Raw genomic sequence first — 26717 nt, 5'->3', positions numbered from 1 at the left:
GAATAGGGTGCCATTTGGAACGTAATCCTGGACCTGGCCGTGGCAGGCCTCTCATCTGGGATCGATCTGCAGCTCTCTCTTGGCAATACTGTCCTCCCTGGTCGGTCACAACAACACCACAGCTTTAGGACATGGAGAACATTACGGTTTACAGATCAATGGTGTTCCAATTGCCATTGCATTGCTGCAGGAGAGTTTTTCTCGTTGGGAAATGAGTCATTTCTCGGCATGCCGGCGCATGTCGAGAACGGGCGAAAGGCTAATCCTTCAGTCTGTGGGGCTGACACAAGGGCAATAAACATTTACACTAGTCAAACTGTAACAGCGCAATACCGAGCAGAAATAGAGAGCAAGATCCCTTGTTAGTATACTAAGACTTGTATGAGACTTACAGAGAATTTATCCCACCAACATAATTATTCAACAATTGATCTAAACATTGTGTCACTTTAGAGACTATGAATTGACAGTCCTTGACATGGCAAGGCCAGTGAATTCGTTGGTTGGTGTACAGTTTCTTATTTAGGTTTGAAATTAGCCATTCAATTTAGGGCGAGGAGTTTTTCCTGAACACGTGAACTGAAACAGGTCAAACTCTGGGCCCTTGTTGATTATACGTAGGCTCCAGAGTTATACATAGGGCCCGAGTTTTCCCTTATCCCTGGTCAGCTATGAGCTCATTGTCTATAGTAAATTCTAAGTGTTTATGGAGTGTTGCTCTTCAGCCTGTTTGCTTGCCTTGCGCAGCCTTGGTCTTGCTCTCCTCTCCCTGGGGCGTTGACAGGCCGTCCCCACCCTGCTGCTCCATATATCACCACTGTTACTGCTACTGCTACTGCTACTTCTACTGCTGCTACTGCTACTGTTACTACTGTACTACTAATGTACAGTACATGTGGTGGCGTGAGACTGGGTGCCGGGCTGGGGGTTTGGGTCCGGGGCCAAGTCTACACTCCTCTACTCCTCTGACGTAAACACAGCACACAGACTAAATGAGAATCTGTCTGTAGATACAGCTCCTGTGTAACCTCTTGCTCACAATATACTGTCGTTTTCATAAGGTAAGGTGGGACGTTCACTGCAGAAGTAGCAACATCTCATCTTCGCATCACCCAAGTGGGTGCTGCACAGGTGTGTGTATGATGGAGGCAATGACACTAACTCTAATTATGTCAAAGTGCTTTCAGGTCTGATGACAGAAACACCATCCATTTAACTGTCCTCACTCCACGTAGTGATTATGGACTCAGTCCATAATGCTCCACAGTGCACTGCCCTGCCTAGATGGAAAGTTAATCAAGGTTCACTGCTGGGATTTCCTGTAGTAACACCTCCAATATCAACACACTGACAGGAAGCCTTCACAGCACAGGAACAATAGGTGTCCACACTAAATTGGCCAATATGAACCTCTATATCCTTTCAAGGGAAAATACTGTTGCTGTACAACACAAGGCAACCTCCCACTGTATCCAAAACATACACAACCTTTTCGCCACATATACTCCCAATAAAGAGAACCAGAATCCAGAAACTGCCTGGAAAAACTGAGCAAATGTGTTGGAACTGGGGATTTTTGGTTAGCATGCTGACAGCGGAGACGCTATCCTAAGTTTCTTGGTACGAGAGCGAGCTTTCTGCAGGCTTAAATACATCCGCAACATCTTGCAAACTGTTCTTGAAGTGTACTTCCTGTCCTGTGGTGGGCAATGCTTCCTTCTCACTTTCTGGGCATTTACAAAAGTCCCTGTGACAGATATCTGTTATAATGCTTTTAGCAGTTACTTCAACGGAACCACTGCATTGGACAGAAAAACACAATGGATAGACTGGATTTAGAATCCCCAAAAAGGGCACTTAAAGAGGCCTATATATTGCAGAGAAGATACTTTACTGAACTACTCCTACTATTACTACTATCGCTAACTCCTATAGAGGTAGGAGCAGATCAACATAGCTAAGTTAGTGGACTGGATTAAGAAAAGGAACACTTACTCTGGTAGAGATCGTCGTATGATGGAGTGTACTTGTCTGTAGACGTCCAGTTTGGACAGACAGCGGCACACAGTGTGGTTGGCAAAGCTGATAGTCACTGGCTTGGTCATTTGCGTGATGGGAACTGTGATTTCAAACAGCTAGGAGAAACAGAGAGTGAAGATGAGTCAAGTAACAGATAGTAGGACTTTTAGACAGTTTTCTTCAGTCAACATAACTGTGAAAAAACCCAATTATCAAGCTACTGACAGAGATCATAGTACTCTTTTTTTTCTTTTTTTTTCAATCTATTTGGGGGTAGATCAGCTTAATATTGCAGATAGATTGTAACTTCCATCAATGTAATTGTCTGTATCACTTCCAATCCCCCATGTTTATATATGTTTATATATATACAGTGGGGAGAACAAGTATTTGATACACTGCCGATTTTGCAGGTTTTCCTACTTACAAAGCATGTAGAGGTCTGTAATTTTTATCATAGGTACACTTCAACTGTGAGAGACGGAATCTAAAACAAAAATCCAGAAAATCACATTGTATGATTTTTAAGTAATTAATTTGCATTTTATTGCATGACATAAGTATTTGATACATCAGAAAAACAGAACTTAATATTTGGTACAGAAACCTTTGTTTGCAATTACAGAGATCATACGATTCCTGTAGGTCTTGACCAGGTTTGCACACACTGCAGCAGGGATTTTGGCCCACTCCTCCATACAGACCTTCTCCAGATCCTTCAGGTTTCGGGGCTGTAGCTGGGCAATACGGACTTTCAGCTCCCTCCAAAGATTTTCTATTGGGTTCAGGTCTGGAGACTGGCTAGGCCTCTCCAGGACCTTGAGATGCTTCTTACGGAGCCACTCCTTAGTTGCCCTGGCTGTGTGTTTCGGGTCGTTGTCATGCTGGAAGACCCAGCCACGACCCATCTTCAATGCTCTTACTAAGGGAAGGAGGTTGTTGGCCAAGATCTCGCGATACATGGACCCATCCATCCTCCCCTCAATACGGTGCAGTCGTCCTGTCCCTTTTGCAGAAAAGCATCCCCAAAGAATGATGTTTCCACCTCCATGCTTCACGGTTGGGATGGTGTTCTTGGGGTTGTACTCATCCTTCTTCTTCCTCCAAACACGGCGAGTGGAGTTTAGACCAAAAAGCTCTATTTTTGTCTCATCAGACCACATGACCTTCTCCCATTCCTCCTCTGGATCATCCAGATGGTCATTGGCAAACTTCAGACGGGCCTGGACATGCGCTGGCTTGAGCAGGGGGACCTTGCGTGCGCTGCAGGATTTTAATCCATGACGGCGTAGTGTGTTACTAATGGTTTTCTTTGAGACTGTGGTCCCAGCTCTCTTCAGGTCATTGACCAGGTCCTGCCGTGTAGTTCTGGGCTGATCCCTCACCTTCCTCATGATCATTGATACCCCACGAGGTGAGATCTTGCATGGAGCCCCAGACCGAGGGTGATTGACCGTCATCTTGAACTTCTTCCATTTTCTAATAATTGCGCAAACAGTTGTTGCCTTCTCACTAAGCTGCTTGCCTATTGTCCTGTAGCCCATCCCAGCCTTGTGCAGGTCTACAATTGTATCCCTGATGTCCTTACACAGCTCTCTGGTCTTGGCCATTGTGGAGAGGTTGGAGTCTGTTTGATTGAGTGTGTGGACAGGTGTCTTTTACACAGGTAACGAGTTCAAACAGGTGCAGTTAATACAGGTAATGAGTGGAGAACAGGAGGGCTTCTTAAAGAAAAACTAACAGGTCTGTGAGAGCTGGAATTCTTACTGGTTGGTAGGTGATCAAATACTTATGTCATGCAATAAAATGCAAATTAATTACTTAAAAATCATACATCATGTGATTTTCTGGATTTTTGTTTTAGATTCCATCTCTCACAGTTGAAGTGTACCTATGATAAAAAATACAGACCTCTACATGCTTTGTAAGTAGGAAAACCTGCAAAATCGGCAGTGTATCAAATACTTGTTCTCCCCACTGTATATATACATGGATATATACATACACACATATATATACACATATACACACATACACACACACATACATACATACATACATACATACATACACATACATATCCTTTAAAAATATATATATATTCCCCTTTATTACTTTCCAACCCCACTACCCTTTCCCTACTTGGAGTAAACTAGTGAACAATAATGCTTAGGCCTCTACTTCCAGCTCATACCTACTATCTACATCATAGTACTTTGTAGAACCTGTATTTGTCTAGTTGATGTCACGGCGCAACCAAACATGATGATCAACCTTTTGCCACAGTTTCTTTGCAGCATTCTAGTCAGGATCATTTGAAGGCTGAAGATTAAATCTAAAAACAACCAGATAAGTGAGGCTAAGAATGGGGCATGTTGTGCAACTCTAAATCCACAGACCGCTAACACACAACCACACTGTGTATAAACTCTCTAACCCCAACTATATACACCATTGAAGTGGAGTGGATAGCAGCAACAAAAGAGGGAATGAGGCAAGGGAGCTTGTTTTTATTAGTGTCTGCAGGAGCTTTCTGTATCATGCCTTGATCAATTCAACACTATTCTTTGAGGTTACTCAGTTCTAGGGCCGCATAGAGTTTTAGGGAGGAATGGAGTAGACTCAAGCAGTTCTTGAGAGTGAGTCTGTGAATGGCCATTGGCCCCAAAGCATGAATAGAAAACAAAAGTCTTAGTGACTTGAATCCAGACTCTTTTAAACAGACTTTTCTTCCCTTCAATAAAACAAGTCAGTCCACATTCACTCAATAAAATAATAGACCACTCAATGAGGACTATAGCCCTTTAGGATGATTAAAACTGACCTAAGCAATCACCCCGATCCTCCTCCTGGCAGACGTTACCAAGGCATCCCAGTCTGATTAGTCTCAGCACCTTGACATGGGCTTTGGCAGAGGCCATTCCAGCTTCCTTTTAAGAAACCGCTAAAACCTGACACGTGCACCCGCAGTAAATACTGCAGCCCTTATCTCAATACATTGACGAGATTGGGAATGGTTTATAAGTGAGGGGAATACCAGAAATACTGTATTAATGGGATGATCTGACCCCCATGCCCTAACGTTGCCTCAGAATGTCCTCCCTGGTGACAGGGAGGGGTGCTTCCCTACCTTCCCCTACCCGCCACTCCTTCCCATCCACTCCCGGCTCCTTACAGCCCTGCTTACGCACTTACACCGCATCACACATCCACCCCACCGCTCTAAAGACAACACACTAACCCCTCATTAGGCTGGCAACGTACATGAGAGAGATTCCTTAAGGCGTCTTGATGTACTGTACCTGACAATGGACTTTTACATCGGGGGAAAGGAAGTGAGCACTACCAAAGAGCTGTCTTAAAAAACACTCATACTGTACCTGCAGAATAGTTAATTGAGGGCATAGGAAAGAAATGCTTAAAAGATCCGTAAAATCAACTAGCTATACTGCAGGTCACGTAAAATAAAAGTCAGATAAACTATTTACTAATTTAGTTCATCCTAACTATTCAGCGAGTCAATCTGTCTGACTCCCGGCCCTGTCATTGAGGCATTTACAATCCACTGAGCCTGCACATTGTCTGGGCTCAGGTGGGAATAAAGCCAGATAAGAGGTAACTGGAGATGCTTTAGATTGGCCATTAGTTCTGGTAGTGGGAACCTAACAGTAGGCCTACAGACCAACCTGCCTGGCTACAGACCAACCTGCCTGGCTACAGACCAACCTGCCTGGCTACAGACCAACCTGCCTGGCTACAGACCAACCTGAATGGCTACAGACCAACCTGCATGGCTACAGACCAACCTGCCTGGCTACAGACCAACCTGCCTGGCTACAGACCAACCTGCATGGCTACAGACCAACCTGCATGGCTACAGACCAACCTGCATGGCTACAGACCAACCTGCATGGATACAGACCAACCTGCCTGGCTACAGACCAACCTGCATGGCTACAGACCAACCTGCCTGGCTACAGACCAACCTGCATGGCTACAGACCAATCTGCCTGGCTACAGACCAACCTGCATGGCTACAGACCAACCTGCATGGCTACAGACCAACCTGCCTGGCTACAGACTAACCTGCCTGCCTACAGACCAACCTGCCTGGCTACAGACCAACCTGCTTGGCTACAGACCAACCTGCTTGGCTACAGACCAACCTGCATGGCAACAGACCAACCGGCCTGGCTACAGACCAACCTGCCTGGCTACAGACCAACCTGCATGGCTACAGACCAACCTGCATGGCTACAGACCAACCTGCCTGGCTACAGACCAACCTGCATGGCTACAGACCAACCTGCCTGGCTACAGACCAACCTGCATGGCTACAGACCAACCTGCCTGGCTACAGACCAACCTGCCTGGCTACAGACCAACCTGCCTGGCTACAGACCAACCTGCATGGCTACAGACCAACCTGCCTAGCTACAGACCAACCTGCATGGCTACAGACCAACCTGCCTGGCTACAGACCAACCTGCCTGGCTACAGACCAACAGGTAATCCAAAGGTTGTGGGTGATGTCAGGGGGAATAGACACAACAAGCTAGTCTTTCTCTGGGGATACCCCAGCAGTAGCATGAGTCAGTGTTTTAGCTATGAGTCTCCAAGTAAGCCTATCAACAAAGAGTCATGGGAGCTGTAGTTGGGCTTGAAATCAATCAAATCTGTATGGACAAAATAACATGGAAAATGAATGCTTACATTTTCTATCTGAATCAAATCACATTTGGTTTGTATCCAACCGCCAATGTTTAACAAGTAGTTAGGTTACCAAACACATGTATGCTATATTACTTAGCTGTGTTATTGAACAGCAGGTTTCAATTTCATTCTTGGTGCCCTGCGTTTTGCTAATGAGAGCTATATGGAAATATAGAACCCTTCACTTAAATCTGACCACTTTGGATGGAGAACATATGTTTTATCTGCATAGATCAGGGCACGCCAGCACTCAACTGATGAGTCCTAATCTAACATCTAGGCTCCCCCAGTGTCTCCTTGAATGTTGACGCATACTTATTCTCTGACGCAAACACAGCATAAACAGAGACATCAGTTACTGTACCACACAGAGCAGATCACATCTCAGGGCCCTATGAGTCTGGCTCACTGGTCATAAAAAAACACTGCACTATTGAGTTACAACAAAAGAATTACACAACTATTCGTTTTTTTTGCTGATCCCCTAAAATAGAGAATCAAATCTCTTGATGGTTCATGTTATTTACATTTACATTTTAGTCATTTAGCAGACGCTCTTATCCAGAGCGACTTACAGTTAGTGAGTGCATTCATTTTCATACTGGCCCCCCGTGGGAAACGAACCCACAACCCTGGAGTTGCAAGCACCATGCTCTACCAACTGAGCTACAGGGGACTATATATATATTTAAAAAACTGTGTTAGACCAGTAAATATTATAGGAAAAAACCTTAGGTTCCCAGGGGTTACCAGGATTAAGTCAAGTAGGTCATTGAGCTACACTTTCAGAGGCTGTGGTAGGTCTCCATAGCAACATTAGAAGTCTAACAACAGTTGTAATGTTAAGGCCTTGACCGGGAGGACACAGACTCAAGCCCCTGACTGTGAGAGTGTCATGCTTTAAATCACACAGACTCAGAATAGCCCGGCTGGGGTCAGCCCACCCAAAATAAGTGGACAATTAAGAGCGTGCTAGCCGCTAATAACTCGGCACACACACGACCTAGCAGAAGACCCCCTGCCCTCCGTTTACCCCCTAAATCAAGGTGGGACACTGAGAATGAACACCTCACTCCCCTCAGTCTAGTAGAGAAAAACTAAGCAAGCACAGGCTTTAAAGAAGCTATAAGCCCATCAGAGTACATCCAATACGTCATTGGAATTTCCACAGATCACACACTGTAAAAACAATGCATTGTTTTGGCGTTTGCATGCAAATCAATTAAACCGTTTCTAAATCATATGAAGCAATGCTTTAACCCAACTCCAGTCCTCAGGGGCTTCTGTGTCTTAACGGTGTTCAGGTCTTGCCGTTCAACTAGTAAAATGATGATCTGTGAGTGATCTGTGGTCAATCAATGACTTTAATTGATCAATTAAGCCCCTAGGAACAAAGCAAACCTGAAGATACTGCGGCCTGTGAGGATGGAAGTTGAGTACCGCCGCTGTTTAAGAACCCCACTCCAACATAGCCAACACACACACGCACACTCTCGCACACACACACACACAAACACACACACACACACACACACACAGAGCCCCCCACCCCCACACACCACAGTCCACCCTCTCTCTTGCGGTCCCCCAGGTTTTGTGTAACTCACCGTCTTGCTGATGTAGGAGGTGCTGATGTTCATACACTGGCGCTCCTCGCTGTTGCAGCAGCCCCCACATCTGTAGACAGACACGCAGGGTGGTTTATAGAAGGTGTTTGTAGCCGCCCCAAACTCTTTCCCCACATCTAAACAAACTTCTCGTGGCATGCACAGGGTCTTTCTCCACTCTGACTCAATACCTGTTGGATGCACGTTGAGAGAATCAGACAGGAAGACCAGAGCATTAAAATGACATCATCATTCGACAAACCATGTATTGTATTGCACTTCCTGTATTGACATCAGTCAAGATAAGTGGCCAATCAAATGTATTTTCTTTTTTAGGTGAAATAAATGTGTTTGCTAAACTAAGCATTGATCTTATTGGTTGTTATAGTCAAATGTTACTAGGCTACAAGGTCAGTTGGTCAACAACAAACAAATCTAGACTGGCCAATAGTGACAGAAAAATCATCTCCTGAAAACAGACACTTACTTTTCAGTATGTCAAAGTTGAAGTAAGCTGCAGCGAACGCCGGCGGTTCGTCGCTCGACCGCGTTTCCGTGGCTATGTGTTCCCCTCTCAGGGGGAAGCGTGCGCCCCGCTTTGACCGGCACTTGAGCACGCTGTAGTAGTTAGGGTACACTATCCTCATCAGTTCGTCAACACTGGCCACGGAGCGCAGCTGCTGCTCAAGGTCTGGCTCCGACGGTTCCTGGATGGAGAGAACAGAGAGAGCATATAAGGACTGATGTACTGCTACCGTTATCAGCACAATAAGAACTGGGGAGATGATATGAAGGTATTTGGTTTGAGGAGATGTCCCACAACAGTGCGGTGAATGATACAGTCAGGGTTAATGAGGAACTGTGTTACCGGAGTCAACTCAGTCTGAGACAATACTATGATCTGATGAATTGACTTAGATCTTATTGTTATTTGTTAGGAGGAGGAAGAGTATTTAGAAAGGAATCTCATGGTGATGGTTTTGGCTCACGGACATAGACATGTCAATAACCCCCAAGTAAGTGTGATAAATGCTTGTTTAGTCATACTGAGCCTTTTCATTGGTTGATATAGTTTGGGTTCTGCTGTGTGCTGGTGTTGGCCTTTTGGATAAAACCATTTAAATTGCATTGGTAAAGCATTTCCTGTCCTGACAGCCAACACTATTAAAAGATGCTGTTGAATCAGGAGATATGCATTTTAGGTTTAGCAGACACGCTTATCCAGAGTGACTTACATGAGCAACTAGGGTTAAGTACCTTGCTCAAGAACACATTGACAGATGCTTCACCTAATCAGCTCGGGGATTCGTACCAACGACATTTCAGTTAATGGCCCAATGCTCTTAACTGCTAGGCTACCTGCTGCCCAATATGTAAGCTCTTTGAGCAATCAGTCACTCATTCATTCATGGACTGCAAACCAGCCCTTAGTAGGTTCCTGTACTTGTTGATCTCCCATGACCTGCCATGAATCCGTTAAATCTACTAACTGTATTAATTGTAGTATTCATTCCAAAACATAATCTCATTCAACGCTGAGAATCCCCTTGTATCACCTTTAACAGCTGTATCAACCACCGACCAGTATTGAAAAGCAAAATGAAAAATTATAACCACAAATAGGTGCAGCGTTATAAAAAAAATCAATGTCCAGGCAATTGTGTGGGTTTGAAAGATAAAAAGCATTTAACTTATGGGCTAAGACATTATTAAAATACACCAATGCCTATTGGCTTACGCCATCAGGGTGTCCTGACACATGGAGGAGAGGCAGACCAATATTGTCTGAACTGGTAGGAAGACGTGAATACAACAGAACGCTTGGTGTGAGGGTAGCTACTATAGCTAATGACCTGTTCTCCTCCAACGGCACAACCAAGCCCTGGAAGACATATGCATAAGGATTGTCTAGAACACTTTCAGCGCCCGGTCGTCCCTCGCCTACCAACCAATTGACAGGCTGCTTACTCAGTAAACCGAGCAGGGTGTTAAACGCGGCCTGGGAGTTGAGATCTTGAGATGAAGCAGCGTCTGCAGCGAGAATGTTTCATCGCGCAGCCGTGCCTCCCCTTCTAACGTAACTCTCCCATCACCCCGTTACTCCTTGGGGGATACGAGTTTGCAAAGTGTGAAAACATGAGCGCTGTCTAACAGAGCGTACAGGAGTTGCCGATGAAAAGTGATACTGCTGTCTGGAACATTCCAGGAAACATGCCCAGTTACCCTCATGACTGATCACCCCCGATGATAACCAAAAAACAGAGAGAAAGAGAGTGAAAACCTCCCTCCCCCACATTCGTCTCCGCCCGAGGTGACAAAAAGCGAAAGTGAGAAAAAAGGGGTGATAAATGTTTTATTTTATTTCGGACAGACTCTGAGTAATTCATCATAGTTTATTATCCAAGACCGGGCTGAGATGATTAAATAGACATGACATCTTATTCTGTGCTGACCACCATGTTTACAGATGGCTGTGTAAGGTTCTTGACTCTAATTGAACTGCTTGGCTTGGGGAACATGATCATTTATAAATACACATGACTCATACGTTTGCCTTAAAGTTTATGGGATGTGTAGTGTTTTAAAACATTTGGACTGGATTGGAAAATTAAACAAAGACATTAACCATTCTGTTTTCCCTAGTTTAGTTGTTTCCAGGAAAAGTTACTTGATATCTTGATATGTCTAGTTCATCTTGTCTTCAAAGATGAGCCATGAGCTGTTTGCAAAACAGATAAGGCAAAGGATTGAACTGAGAGGGGAGTTTGCAGAAAATGGACAGATTATAAACATACTGATTGTATTATTCAGTTCAGGGAATGCTTATTGGACTCTGATACTTTCCAAGGACACAGGTTCAAGCCTTTGCTTTGACATCAGATGTCATGACTTAATAAACAAGGCAAAGCAAATAACTGGATGGAATAGCAGTTCCATCTTTTACTCCTGTATCGCCAATAGTTAATTGACAATATGACCTCAGCTCCTCTGTGATTGACATAATCCAAAAACCTGCCAATAACAAAAATACTTTGAATTCAAAGAGAGAAAGAGCTTGACCTTTGTATCAGGTTATTGTGGAACCTTAGAGTCGTTCATATCTTGGAATCTATAGTATACAGCCTGTATGGCAGTGGTGCACCACTCTGGTCCTCTGGACATGCAGCATCTCTCTCCCGAGCACTGCTTTCTCATCAAAGTATCAGGTGAAGAGGAAGAATTCTATTCCTTGTAGGAAGCAGGCATTTTCCCCTTTATTTATTCAGGAAACTCAAACACCAGAGAAACCCTGAACGAGACTATTGTATTAAACTCCTTCCATGTGGTAGTTTACAATGTTTCCAGAGATAACACGCAATGTTCTGTTTCCTACCAGAAACAATGGACACTGTGTGTGTGTGTGTGTGTGTGTGTGTGTGTGCGCGTGCATGCGTGTGTAAGCATATTCACACCTTGGTCCACCCTAGCCTCACGTTCATTCACTAGGGAAAAGAAACGTCTGACGTCATAAATCAATTTTAAGTGACAAAGGAAAACAATCAACAATCGTAGCTCGAACTAAACGTGCCGTTTAACTACAAATAGAATCCATTGTTTTACTATTGACATGGGAGCACAGAGTACAGAAGACCAATATGGAAACACACAGTAAGGATCCACAGTGGAATGCATGCACCAGGCAGTAGATGCTGTACAGTATAGCACAGTAGACAGGCACCTACTGCTTTCTAAGAACATTATATAGGTAGCCCTTTCCTGCAGTCAAATTACCCTGTGGCCTCATGGGTGGAATGTTATTAATACTTTTTTCCTCTTTTTTTATGGCCAAAATCTGGTGTTTCTATGTCAAACAGTTTTGCTATATTTCAGTCTACTGTGGTGTATATAAAGTGTAATATTGGAATGCAAACTCAAAATGTAATACATTTCAACTCTATATCTGACATGGTACAGGTGTCTTCTTTTTTTAAGCCCATAAACATGTGTGTGAGGTGTATACTTTTGTTTCAAAGTAGATTTGTTAAAGACTACAGAGAAACACTCTGTTTGACCCTGATTTATCCCACTGCAGTAAAAGGCTTCAAATCAGTCACGTCCACCACAAAACACACCACTTTAATTTGCTCCATGCAGTTTAGAACTCTGCCAAGCAATCCCACTGATGACACTTATACTGAGTATTATGACTAGGGTTCATACGGTGAAAGTTTGAATTCACAGGATATGAATGACCGTGTGGACGGATATACAGACCAGATAAAATAATGTTCAAAATGTAACGCATAAAATCTCAGTCAAAGTTCATTTTTGTCAGTCCTGGTCTTCATCCAAATTGGCACAGTATTCCCTTTATAGCCGAATGGGCTCTGGTCAAAAGTAGTGCACTATATAGGGAATAGGGTGCCATTTGGGACGTATCTCTGCTGTTAGTGGAATGCGCTGCAACAGACACAGGAAGGTGAAAGTATGACTGAGTGATGGTAATGGAACATTATAGCCACATGACAAGTAGGTACAGGAAATCATCCTGACCACTATGACAGTAATAAAATGCCAGTGTGGTTTAATCATCAGCATGTGTGGTTCCAATTACCGAACAAACATGTGCTCCCTTGCCCAAAAGCTGTTGTCTTTGCACTTGTATGTACTTGAATGACCTCTTAACAGTATTGTAAATTGAACTGACTTTCAATTGTTCACTTGACACCATTAGGAGGGAATGGCTAGGGCCAGGAGTTTTCCCTGACCATGTGATCTGACCAGGAAAAACTCCAGTCCCTGGTTGTATAGACTACAACTAGGGCTGTGAGATTCCCTTTGTCAGGGAAAACGGACAATAAACAATGTGCAGATGTAATCATGTTCGTGGGAGTTACATTTAGTAATGAACAGGAAAAACCTGTGGCCTTAGTGATGGCCTCAGTACTGAGTTACTGGAAGGCTTATACATCCTATACTGTACAGTATGGCTCTAGGTATGTCCTATGATGACAGGCCCTGAGTATAAACCTCAGCCTGGGCCTTTGCTGAACGGTGAAGCAGCAGTGTTTGTGCTTCCTCTGACTAAGCAGAGCAGAGCAGAACAGGTTTATGGATACTTATGGATACCAGGCAAGCCCCTGTCCTCCCCATCTCCTCCCTCCTTCCCCCTCCCCCTCTGGTTCACCGGCATCCCGGATGCTCTAAGATCCAGGATCCAGTGGCCCAAAACGATCTTCCCAATCTGAGCCTGGAATTCCTCTCTTCCGTTCTCCTGCAGGGCCAGGGATTTCATCCGTGTTGCCAGGATTCAACTAGAATCTACCTCTTCAAATATATTACCATGAATGTATTGCCATGGTCCGTTTGTATCTGTTTACACTGCCTAAAGACAGAGCCTGATGTCATGTTCTGCATTAGAGTGACATTTAGTGAGCAAACTGCCTGACAAGATTTTTCCATTCCCAAAAGTGATGACATAATCAATAAAAACAAAGTCAAAATACTGCCAAAGTCAGACAGTGAATCATTAATAATGCAAAAATAGTGAATTAAAGATTTCCTAATATGTCCTAACCGCATAATCTAATGATATGAGTCATATTTAAAGTAAAATAACCAATTTAAAATGGTTCCCTTAAGAACAAACAAGCATCGTGGTTTGGCAAAACACTGTAGCAGTGGCCAATTGGCAATATGTATGATAGTTACTCAACAAATTATCTATTTGATGTCAATGGAATGACAGGAAAACCTTAAACTTCCTGTCCTTAGCTTGTGATAGTAACATACTCTGTTAACTTCATCCAACAATTTAAAACTTAATCGTTTTCCACTTCCCAAATCTGCTTAAATTGATTTGAAACCAAACATAGAATTGTATTCGCTGTTGTACATCAGGACAGAACTCACTAAACAGATCCTTTAAAACCAAGGCATATCCTCTTTGGGTCAAGTCAAGTCAGGTCCAACATTCAGTCATCTGAAGTTTGATCTGATGACATTATGTTATAGCCACAGATGTGAAACCACTAAATATTCAAACCAAAACAGATCTATGATGGACCATAAAGCTCTGATGTCTGCATGTCATCCATGGTCTGTACATGAGGAGGAACCATAACTGCAAGATGAGGATAAGAGGTTATGGAATGGCATGTAGCCAAAGGCAAGGTGGAACAGAAGGCTGCTAAAGCAGGATATGGGCTTTTTCTCCATAGCCTGATCCCACTACTAGCTAACTGCACAAACACAGGAATGACACGTGTAGCATCTGTTGCAGCCATTACTTTGATCCATATTTATTAGACCCTCAGGACAGGCTTAGAGACAGAGAGCAGGGGGTAATGGACCTAGAACATGCCTAGCTAGTGTAGGACAGGACAGGCTTAGAGACAGAGAGCATGGGGTAATGGACCTAGAACATGCCTAGCTAGTGTAGGACAGGACAGGCTTAGAGACAGAGAGCATGGGGTAATGGACCTAGAACATGTCTAGCTAGTGTAGGACAGGACAGGCTTAGAGACAGAGAGCAGGGGGTAATGGACCTAGAACATGCCTAGCTAGTGTTGGACAGGACAGGCTTAGGGACAGAGAGCAGGGGGTAATGGACCTAGAACCAACCTAGCTAGAGTAAGACAGGACAGGCTTAGAGAACACTGTACTGGGGAAACAGACCTAGCCAGAACCATATTCATATATCTACATATAAACGACTCCGGACTTAGCTAGAGGAAGACAGGACAGGTTTAGAGAGCACTGCACTGGGGGAGCTGACCTAGCTACAGTAAGACAGGACAGGTTTAGAGAGCACTGCACTGGGTGAGCTGACCTAGCTACAGTAAGACAGGACTGGTTTAGAGCGATTCAGATTCAGAGTGTTTAATCACATGTACAGGGTTGCAGGTGTGATTACAGGGTACAGTGAAAATCTTAGGCTCCGAGCTCCAACATGCAGGACTAAGTGAAATAAAATAATAAAAATGGTAATAAAAAACAACAACAATATAAACAGAAATAGCACTATATACATTATAACTGTAGCAGGGAGGAATAAATACATGTCCTGACTGTTGAAGGGGTGGGGGGAATGAGCATAGGGGGAGAAGCAGGACCATTGAGGGGGTGTGAGAGCACTGCACTGGGGGAGCTGACCTAGCTATAGTAAGACAGGACAAAGATCAGACTCCACTGACCTAGCTATAGTAAGACAGGACAAAGATCAGACTCCACTGACCTAGCTACAGTAAAACAGGACAAAGATCAGACTCCACTGACCTAGCTACACAGCACAAACACCAGCTCTGGATGGTTGAGCAGACACCCACCACAATATAGATAGAAGGACTGGGGGTTGTAAGGGGAAGAGAGGGCACATGTACCACCATGCCTCCATCCATCTGGTGTGCATAGTAAGCCAATATCAGGGATATCTATCCTATTCTACTGATACAGACCCGAAATGAACTGTGTCCCCGGAGATACAAATCATCATGTACGGACCGCTCAGCAGACCAGAACCCAGACAGACCGCAGGTTTCATTTGAATAATGCTATTCATCACTAATCATTTCCTGGGTTGCGTCTCAAATGGCACCTTACTCCCTTTTTAGTGCACTACTTTTGCCTAGAGCATAGGGTGCCATTTGAGATGCAGCCCTGGTGTTATTGAGATGTTTCCCGGTAGGTAGGAAGACTCCAACACATTCCTCATGTACATCACGCTACAGCTCATCATAAGATCAGCATCATTCCACCCTCCTCCTTCTTCTTCCACACTCACTCCCCCACTTGCCTTCTTCCTTGTGGGAATCGCTTTTCCATTCCTAGCGCTAGAGCTGCTATAGCCATTAGATATAAAACTGGCACTGTGCAAAGACTGAGCAAATAAAATATCATAGTCAGTGTCAATGTATACAGTATAGGATTAGCTTTGAAAACCCCAATAAACTATTATTTAATAATTACCCAGATACAATCAGCTTCGCAGAAGAACTTGGCTAAAAAGGGATTTTGAACCCTGATCTTGTAATCCTCAACTGACTTACATTTTGTCACCCTTCCACTTTGACTTTGTAGATTCGTTTCGCAGATATCTGACAGCTTGGAGGACATGAGGGACGTGTTTTTAGTGGGATTAGATATGTTTATCTGTGAACGGCTGCTTGCTTTTGGGTTTCTGCCGTGCAATAAAGCAATCAGTTCAGCCTATTTATCTGGCTCTATAGGACCACCGGGAACTACAGCCTAATGTAGCATAGCCCACCTTCTGAGCCAGAGCTCCCCTTCCAGGGTGTTCTGCCTGGCCGACTTTACATCCCCAAACATCAGCCTCCAGCCTCCACTGGGTTAGCTAGCCTCCACTGGGTTAGCTAGCCTCCACTGGGTTAGCTAGCCTCCACTGGGTTAGCTAACCTCCACTGGGTTAGCTAGCCTCCACTGGGTTAGCTAGCCTCCACTGGGTTAGCTAGCCTCCACTGGGTTAGCTAGCCTCCACTGGGTTAGCTAACCTCCACTGGGTTAGCTAGCCTCCACTGGGTTAGCTAGCCTCCACTGGGTTAGCTAGCCTCCACTGGGTTAGCTAGCCTCCACTGGGTTAGCTAGCCTCCACTGGGTTAGCTAGCCTCCACTGGGTTAGCTAAAATGCAAAAAAATCTAATTAAATGACGTACATTTTACAAAAGCTGGATCTCTTCTAGCCATGACCCCTCCACTGGTCTGCCAATGCATGCTGAGGCTTTTCAACTTAATCTCAACCTTCAAATACTACAGCAGGTTGAAGGGTGAGGGAAAACCTCAAAGCAGAGGACAGGAGAAAAAGTGTGTCTTACATGCTGTTCTATGCTAATTGTCCTGGTTGGAGCCTGATAGTTAACCTGTTGGTTTCTCTTGACAGGGAAGACCCATGTACAAACATAGAGTATGTGCAAGTCCTTGAGATACACTTGCATAACTTGAATTTCATTTATTGTCCAGAGAGAATTGTGTGAAAATCTGAATTATACTCACAGAATTCTAATTGTACTTGTTTTCATAGAGTAGTTGGAAGTGCTAAGCTTCATGAGACAGTACAGAGGGAGCACACGCGCCAGAGCTCATCGCTTTTAGCATTATTGGCTGCGAGGGCATTACCCCACGACTTGTTGTTTCAGCGCTGGAGTGCTGCGGTTACACGCTGGCAGTCGTGGTGTAAGCTGACTTAGGAGTGCAGAGCTGTGTGTGTGTGTGTGTGTGTGTGTGTGTGTGTGTGTGTGTGTGCACGCATCTGTGAGTATGTGTGTTTGTGTCACTGTGGCGTGTCTTCAGACCAGTCACTCTCACTCCTCTTCTAAACAAACGTCTTGCCTTAGTGAGTTCTCAATGAATCTTAGACTGCTAAGCTAACCCGTTGTCTCCAAACCAGTTTACACACAGTTTACATGCACACTCTGCTACTCCTGATGAGGAGACCACCTAGCTAACCCTCTTGTTTAGTCATGGTGTCACTATATTCAGAGTTACTGGGGCCCCTAAACACGTACCCATGACAAACAGAACAGTAAATTGTGAAACTTGTAATGAAAGTCAATCAATTCGGTGTACCCACTAAAACTATCACTATGGAGGAGTTCGTATGTAGCACGTACCATGACAGGCTTAGGTTATAAGGCAGCAGACAGAGAAATTATTGATTGAATTCCATTACGACAGTAATATTGCCACAATAAAGAAATACTATCTAAAATGACCCTGGGTCTTCTCCAGTCAACCAGTAAAGCTTTTCCCTCTGACTGCCCCGTGCCTCTGTCTGAGGTCCAGGACATTTGAAATGACCCCTTTCTTTAAACCAGCAGAGCTTAAAGGAAACCAGGCTAAGAATGAATGGGGGGCTTTTCCCCCTCTCTGCACCTCTACCCCCTTTGTGCACTTCCAAATGGCAAGTCTTTATGTCCGCGGTATGTAAAAAAAAATCTCTGAATAAAACCGCCAATCACCTCGGTTCTGTAGGGCTGCATTTAAAGGCGCATGCACAAAGTCAACGCAGAGAGGCCAAGAGTTTAGGAGGAGCGGCTGGCAGGTTAAAGTCCCTCTCCTCCACATCTCATTCTTCTTCCCTCTCTAAGTTCTCTCTTTTCTAATCAAACTTCAGCTGATGGATGCTCTTATACGCTACTGTTTTAGAAGTGGTAAAACACTTGTAGGGGACCAGATGTACTTCCATATGTGAACAGAACAGGCTGAACAGGAACGAGAAGAAAAGACAGGAAACTGATATAGTTGTGAAAGGCAGATCTCTTGTCTCCTGCTATTGATGTCTTCCAGGACTGGTCTCTGTAGACTAGCGTGGTCTCTGTAGACTATCGTGGTCTCTGTAGACTATCGTGGTCTCTGTAGACTAGAGTGGTCTCTGTAGACTAGCGTGGTCTCTGTAGACTAGCGTGGTCTCTGTAGACTATCGTGGTCTCTGTAGACTAGAGTGGTCTCTGTAGACTAGCGTGGTCTCTGTAGACTAGCGTGGTCTCTGTAGACTAGCGTGGTTTCTGCAGACTAGAGTGGTTTCTGCAGACTAGAGTGGTCTCTGTAGACTAGCGTGATCTCTGTAGACTAGTGTGGTCTCTGTAGACTAGCGTATTCTCTGTAGACGATCGTGGTCTCTGTAGACTAGAGTGGTTTCTGTAGACTAGAGTGGTCTCTGTAGACTAGCGTGGTCTCTGTAGACTATCGTGGTCTCTGTAGACTATCGTGGTCTCTGTAGACTAGAGTGGTCTCTGTAGACTAGTGTGGTCTCTGTAGACTAGCGTGGTCTCTGTAGACTATCGTGGTCTCTGTAGACTAGTGTGGTCTCTGTAGACTAGTGTGGTCTCTGTAGACTAGAGTGGTCTCTGTAGACTAGCGTGGTCTCTGTAGACTAGTGTGATCTCTGTAGACTAGAGTGGTCTCTGTAGACTAGCGTGGTCTCTGTAGACTATCGTGGTCTCTGTAGACTAGCGTGGTGTCTGTAGACTAGCGTGGTCTCTGTAGACTAGAGTGGTCTCTGTAGACTAGTGTGGTCTCTGTAGACTAGTATGGTCTCTGTAGACTAGCGTGATCTCTGTAGACTAGCGTGGTCTCTGTAGACTAGTGTGGTCTCTGTAGACTAGTGTGGTCTCTGTAGACTAGTGTGGTCTCTGTAGACTAGGGTAGTCTCTGTAGACTAGGTTGGTCTCTGTAGACTAGTGTGGTCTCTGTAGACTAGGGTGGTCTCTGTAGACTAGGGTGGTCTCTGTAGACTAGTGTGGTCTCTGTAGACTAGTGTGGTCTCTGTAGACTAGGGTAGTCTCTGTAGACTAGGGTGGTCTCTGTAGACTAGGTTGGTCTCTGTAGACTAGTGTGGTCTCTCATCTGAGCTGTTGTGATTCTGTTAGAATTCGTCTCCCATATGAAATGGGTCCCATCTGTCCAGCTTTGAAATGCTACCTAATATGTAATATCTAGTCCCTGAAGATATTCTCAAACTCTAAGATGTTATCATAGCAAAATTGCTTACATTCAAGGACCATGACAATGTCTAGTACAGATTTCTGACTACAGAGAGTTGGATCTGATTATGTATTCACCCACAGAAAAACAACTTAGGCACCTTTCACTTTCTCTTTAGTCTGCTTTTTTTTCCTAGTCAGAAAATACCTGTTGTGGAGAGCCAGGATCATTATAACAAAAAGAAGCAGGTTAAATGTTAACACCTGAAGAGCTCAAGAGCACTGTTTTATACAATGTCTGCTACCAACAAGTACCCTCAACTGAGCCTATTTATTATGCATTCTAACCTCATTGACCCCCATTCAATATCCCCACTGCAGAAAATGGGAGTTGGGAGTTTTGTATATCCTTTGTGAGTCTAATCAAACTCTTTACTCTTCAGTCTGAAGATGTTAGGTATACTAGGGACGTCAAACGTTCAGCCTGCTGCACAGACCCTACGGACGCTCTAGTCTAGAGTAACTGGTGAAATGGTGCTTGGGAGCATTTTTTAAATCTCTAAATGGTTAAGCTAGTGATACATATATTTGATTATTGTAAAAAATCTGTAAATTGCTTCATTTACTATCATCCTAAATTAAGATATTGAATTATTTTGCCGTATCTAATTAATAATTAAGAGTCTATTGACACACCCGTGCATCAATCTAAGTAACATAATACAGAAATCCCCATCGAAATCTGCCAGTTTAAGCTAGAGGCTCAATTCCCTGAGTGTACAAAACATTAAGAACACCTGCTCTTTCCAGGTGAATCCCTTATTGATGTCACTTGTTAAATCCACTTCAATCAGTGTAGATGAAGGGGAGGAGACAGGTTAAAGAAATATTTGTTTTGCCTTGAGGCAATTGAGACATGGATTGTGTATGTGTGCCATTTAGAGGTTGAACGGACAAGACAAAATATTTAAGTGCCTTTGAATGGGGTATGGTAGTAGGTGCCAGGTGCACCGGTTTGTGTCAAGAACTGCAACGCTGCTGGGTTTTTCACACTCAACAGTTTCTAGTGTGTATCAAGGACGGTCCAGCACCCAAAGGACATCCAGCCAACTTGACACAACTGCGGGAAGCATTGGAGTCGACATGGGCCAGCATCCCTGTGGAAGGGTTACGGCACCTTGTAGAGTCCATCCAACTCAATATTAGGAAGGTGTTCTTAATGTTTTGTACACTCAGTGTATAGCTTTCATTGCTGTGTTTTTTTCTCCGTATTTCTCGTGTGTTTTCTTACTTTATATTCTTACTTTTATTATTTCCTTAACATTATTTTCTCTCACCTTGATATTGAATACTGCATTGTTGTGAAATAGCTTGCAAGTAAACATTTCACTCTACCGTTTTACACCTGCTGTCTCATGTGCACGTTACAAATAAACGTTGAAACTTTGAAATGACATGCTATGTAATATCATAGTAGGTGATACCATGCTAAAGGTCAATATTTATACTGATATTCTCTAGCCTGTGTTTGTTGTTTTTGTGTTTTGAGAGATTTTGTGTTTATTAGTTCAAGCATTAATCCAAATAGGTTGTGAAAAGAAAGGAACAGTCCTTGGCAGTTCAGTTCCTCCATTATTATGGGATGTTCTGTTCTTTGTCAAACACAGTACAGAAAAGATGGTGAAAGAGGCAGATTAGTGAATTACTGTTAGGATTAAACCTGTATGAAGGGACAAACCTTCTCAGTAACCCCACGAAAGCATGACAGATGTTCTGTCTTAGGAAGAAATTTGACTTTTATAACATCACTGCTAGCTGGTGCTAACATCAAACGGCAAACACAAAGCAATTTCTTATTTTTATTGCACCAATTAGGCACAATATTTTTAGGGGGCTTTGGCACTTCAAGAGAAAATGCGTTCAGCCTTCATTAAATCATTAAATACCTGTTGCATCATCTTAACAATAGGAATTAAGCATTGTTTGGTCACACTACGCCCTGAACACCTGGCACTACGGCCCCATTCATTTCCAGCTCACATGAGCTGAACTAAAGGGTCTCCACTGCAGATAAACGTGTTTTGAAAACGTCCAAAACTTCTTCTGAGGACCGTGAACTCATTTGGCCTCTTCCTGACTGCACTGCTTCCAGGAAGTTGGTGAGGTGAGGGCAAGAGAGTGTCAGAGAGGAACCATTAGTTGTCCTGAAGGACCATGGGAATACATTATTCTCTCTGTTCTCAGCTTTACATTAACCACACAGAGTTAGCACACAGCCATACATCTGACAGTGATGTTGATCCTAGCTTATGGTATGTCAGCTCTAGTTCTGTTATGAGCTACCACCTGCTGGCTGCTGTGCGAGGGAGCTAGAGGGTTCAGAAGCAGACAGACAAACAGTACTGGTAGTCAAAGGCCTCCCACTGTGCTACTGTCACAGACATATGGACACACTGAGGATTCAACTGAGGATCATTGACTGCTTGTTGTTCATAAGGTTCACTATATGGCCTGGGTTTTTGAGAGGGTCAGAGAGAGAGAGAGAGAGAGAGAGAGAGAGAGAGAGAGAGAGAGAGAGAGAGAGAGAGAGAGAGAGAGAGAGAGAGAGAGAGAGAGAGAGAGAGAGAGAGAGAGAGAGAGAGAGAAACGTGTTTGCGTGGGAGAGAAATGGAGAGAGTGAACATTGTACTCCTGCCTGGGTACAGGCATGTATACATTAAGGCATCTAAACATTAACAACTCAATTATTGAAGCAACATCAACATCATCTAAAGAAAATGCCTTGTATATGTTTGTATATATTTTTGTCCTCTTATTGTATTCCAATGCTTGAGACTCCCATGTACTGCACTGACCCTTTGACAAGTAAGATTTTTTAATATTTTTTTTTACAATTTTGGCAGGCACTCAAATACTTGCCATTGTAGACATTTCGTAACCACAGTGAAATGGCTAGTTTGTCCATAAAAGTGACAGCTCTCTTGTAATACCGACTGTAATTGCAACAGTGTCCTAACTCAAAGGACAGCTGAACTTTAACCCTCTCTCACTTCGCCTAAGCTACATCCAAACCCTACAACATTATGTCACCTTCTCATTTAGCTCCTTTTTGATACTCTGACTCATTGTTCTTTCTTGGTGAAAACGGATAGTGTTGAAAAGAGGTGGTTTGATATCCAGTCTTAAGACTAGGAGTTAGGACAGGTGGGTTGTGTAACGGAGATAACTTAGAGATAAAGTAGAGCTGAGGAAAGCAGACGTGAGGTCATCTCTTCCACCTGGGATCTAACTGTTGGGTTTACCAGAACAACTCCGTATTACTTCACATACTACACTGACCATCATGGAGAAGACAGGAAACAGCCCTTAACCCCTACTCCCTACCTAGTCTCTTCACATACTATACTGACCGTCATGGAGAAGACAGGAAACAGCCCTTAACCCCTACTCCCTACCTAGTCTCTTCACATACTATACTGACCGTCATGGAGAAGACAGGAAACAGCCCTTAACCCCTACTCCCTACCTAGTCTCTTCACATACTATACTGACCGTCATGGAGAAGACAGGAAACAGCCCTTAAAGGTTGGGCTAGGAGCTAGGGGTTGTCTCTATACAGGGGCCCTAGCCTAGGGGGTAAAGGTTGTGCTAGGAGCTAGGGGTTGTCTCTATACAGGGGCCCTAGCCTAGGGGGTAAAGGTTGTGCTAGGAGCTAGGGGTTGTCTCTATACAGGGGCCCTAGCTTCCAATGTCCAGAGGGATTCCCCTTAACAACACAGTGTGAAGCTAGGCTAAGTGCTAAGTCCAGGTCAGGTCCATTGTCTTAGGGAGTAGTAGGTAATGGACCCTATCCCACAGCCACTCTCTAACACTCCAGGTCTGTGCGCTCCATTGCCTCAGGAGGTTTTCACCCTGCATTCTTCACCAACTGTAACACAAACACCCAGGCCTCTTGTACTTACACTACCAAGAGCCCCCCCTTACAGAGGTGTGTGTGTAAGGGTTAGGGGTGTGTGTGTGTGTGTATGTGTGTGTATGTGTTTGTGTGTGCGCGTGTGTGCGTGCGTGTGCGTGCGTGTGGGTGTGTGTGTGGGTGTGCGTGTGTGTGTGTGTGTATGTGAAATAAAGCAAATAGTCACAAAGCAATCAACGTTTCAACATGAAATAGCTCCAGACCAATTATTCAGACCAGACTATTGAGACAGATCCACCGGCATGCACAGAGGTCTACGCTACGGTTGGGTTGAAGTCAGATCCAAACCTCAAGGTGACCACAAATTACAGCCGCCCTTCTTATCTCTAACAGCACCCCCAACTCCCAATCCCCCCCCATGGACGTAGCCCCTCTCAACTCAGCCTCGCTCTACTCTCTAGCCCCATGAGAACAGCCATTCATCCTTGGTACTATTTCGAAGTGGATGTCTCACCTCAACATGTTGTTTATTGTGTGTGTGTGTGTGTGTGTGTGTGTGTGTGTGTGTGTGTGTGTGTGTGTGTGTGTGTGTGTGTGTGTGTGTGTGTGTGTGTGTGTGTGTGTGTGTGTGTGTGTGTGTGTGTGTGTGTGTGTGTGTGTGTCGTGTGCCCATGAAGTTGATGAATCACACTAGGTGCTGAGGAGTAAAATGGAGAATATCATAATAATCTCTACTGTGCGCCCTGCAGAACCCAACACTGAACCCAACACTGAACCCAACACTGAGTGATGCAGCCAGATGACTTATAGTTATATATGAGTTATAGTGTAGTTACAGTACTGAAGAAGCAGACACTGATCCTGCACAGGATGTGCTTCATACTGTAAAATCACACATGGTCTGGGTTCCAGTGTAGTTATTGGACAAATATTCACCGCTGTATCGTAACCATAGTCACCGTAGGATAAATACCTCCCGCTTGGATTGAAGAAAAAAAACAATTAAGGTTGAACATGAACTTGAATTCCAATGAAATGTATCTTAATTACTTTGAATTTGATAACGACTCCAGGGGGTTAACATAACTGTGATTACATACAGACAAACACAAAGACAAACCCACACACACACACTCAGACCAATCACACCAGTCCCTATGGGAGGTGTTTAACGTTTTCATTAGATTTTCTAAATGTATGGCATATGAGGTCATTTATTTACACAATGAATTTCATAAGCCATAATGATACTACTTTGATATCAGAGGTAGGCACTGTAAGTGAAACTATCCAGACAGGACATTTTGTTTTGTCAGGTCATACAGATGTATGACTGTAAATAGCCTTTATGAGCAAATGGGAGTACATAACAAGATCATTACTGAACACACACACACACACACAGAAAGGAGAAGAGGGTTTAAGAATGAGAACCTGTGTTTTCAGTGCATCATTACAGCTGCAGGGTCATTTAAGACACTACAAGTGAACTAGTAGCAATGTTAATCCCACCAATTAAGTGTCATATTATACGATCAAATAGCCACGTGTTTAAGATGATCCCTATCTCCTACTGCTACTGGGGAACACACACATACACACTGAGGAACACACACACACACACACATTGAGGAACACACACACAAACACTGACACACACACATACACACTGAGGAACACACACACACACACACACACACATACACTGAGGAACACACACACACACACACTGTGGCACACACACACACACACACACACACAGGTTTTGACTCAGTGACACCTGCCTCCACCCCCCATTTCTTCTGCTAATTTAAAAGTGCTCTTCTCTAATCTCCTCTGCATCCTTTCACTGGGAGGAATTCTCACTGTTCTCTCTCTCCATCTCATCCATGATAGCCTACATTCAGTAACTTACATCATCACCAAATTTGTAGAAAGTCAAATATTATGACATTTATACCCTCCACTCCATCCCACATTCCCCATTATAATGTTCAAATGTGTTTGAATATCAATTGAATCATTTACAATGCAAAATAGCCATGCATAAAATAATATATATAGCATGCGTAAAATAAAAAACTTTTATCCAAATACATACCGGTGCATCCCCTTGATCCTGATCATAATCATAATAGTCATGACTGAATTCGTGACTCGATTCACTGGCTAGATTTGCGTAGAGAATCACGGAATTGGCAAGGAGAACATATATTCCAAATAAGTGCATTTTAGAAGTCTTTATCCGGAGCAAAAACCGTACTCCTTATTTATTGACCTCTTTTGGTCAAGCGCTGTTTCTCAAGTCCTTTTTCCTCCAAAGAAAATTAATTCGCATCAGATATCCGAATTTTCATGAGCCGCTGTCATAAAAATGATGGTGCGGTGATGACAGGTAAAAATAAGGCCGTTATTTTCTCGGTGAAACGAAAGCTGCTGAAGACAACTCTTTTCACTTGTGAGCTTGCTGCGTCAAATTTCTGTGTCGGCGGTGGCATCCATCCAGCGAGCAGATGAGAGTTTGGGGAGCATGAACGTCCTCGGAGCAGAGAATGGCATGTTTAATGCAATTTCACGGTGTCACTAGATTTTCCTCCTCCCCCTGCATGCGTTTTTTCTTTCCAGCAGCTCAGTCTGTTTCTCCACGGAATAGCTGCAATTTACTTCTAGAAATATGAGTTGGGACACTCGCACCTTCTCTTGGAGACGTTGGAGGCGAATCCCTTGTGGACACAACATGTGGAGTGAAATGTCCTTGCTGTATTTCTATGGTTGTACACTGACTGTAATGCATATCTATATAGCGGAACTATGCTTAATATCGCCATGAGTCAACACTTTTTCCAATTATCAAACCCTAAGGATAAGAATAATTTCCCTGTATTGCCATCATTACAAACTTTTGCAAGGTGCATTCTGTGGCACCTACTAATGATTTACAGATTTTATTTAACCCATAACAATCCATATCATAATGCGAGTGGGGTTTTATGATCTCAAGCCTGAGCCATTAAGTATATAATAGATTACTTTACTACAATATTCTTA

General features: G+C 43.8%; 1 protein-coding gene across 1 annotated transcript in view; it reads right to left on the bottom strand.

Moving 5' to 3' along the window:
* vegfc (vascular endothelial growth factor c) overlaps positions 1-26324 on the bottom strand; it is a 48849-nt gene extending 22525 nt beyond the window's left edge. The window contains exons 1-4 of the mRNA XM_041859194.2: positions 25771-26324; positions 8827-9046; positions 8340-8530; positions 1996-2135 (exon numbers count right to left, since the gene is read on the bottom strand). Of these exons, the coding sequence (XP_041715128.1) occupies positions 1996-2135; positions 8340-8530; positions 8827-9046; positions 25771-25899 (680 nt within the window). The 5' untranslated portion in view covers positions 25900-26324. The remainder of the gene's footprint in view (positions 1-1995; positions 2136-8339; positions 8531-8826; positions 9047-25770) is intronic.
* Between the last annotated feature and the right edge of the window lie 393 nt (positions 26325-26717).

This window comes from Coregonus clupeaformis, chromosome 31 (assembly GCF_020615455.1).
Source record: "Coregonus clupeaformis isolate EN_2021a chromosome 31, ASM2061545v1, whole genome shotgun sequence".
Lineage (NCBI taxonomy): Eukaryota > Metazoa > Chordata > Actinopteri > Salmoniformes > Salmonidae > Coregonus > Coregonus clupeaformis.
The sequence above is the reverse complement of the archived record's forward strand: the minus strand, read 5'-3'. Positions and strand labels throughout refer to the sequence as shown.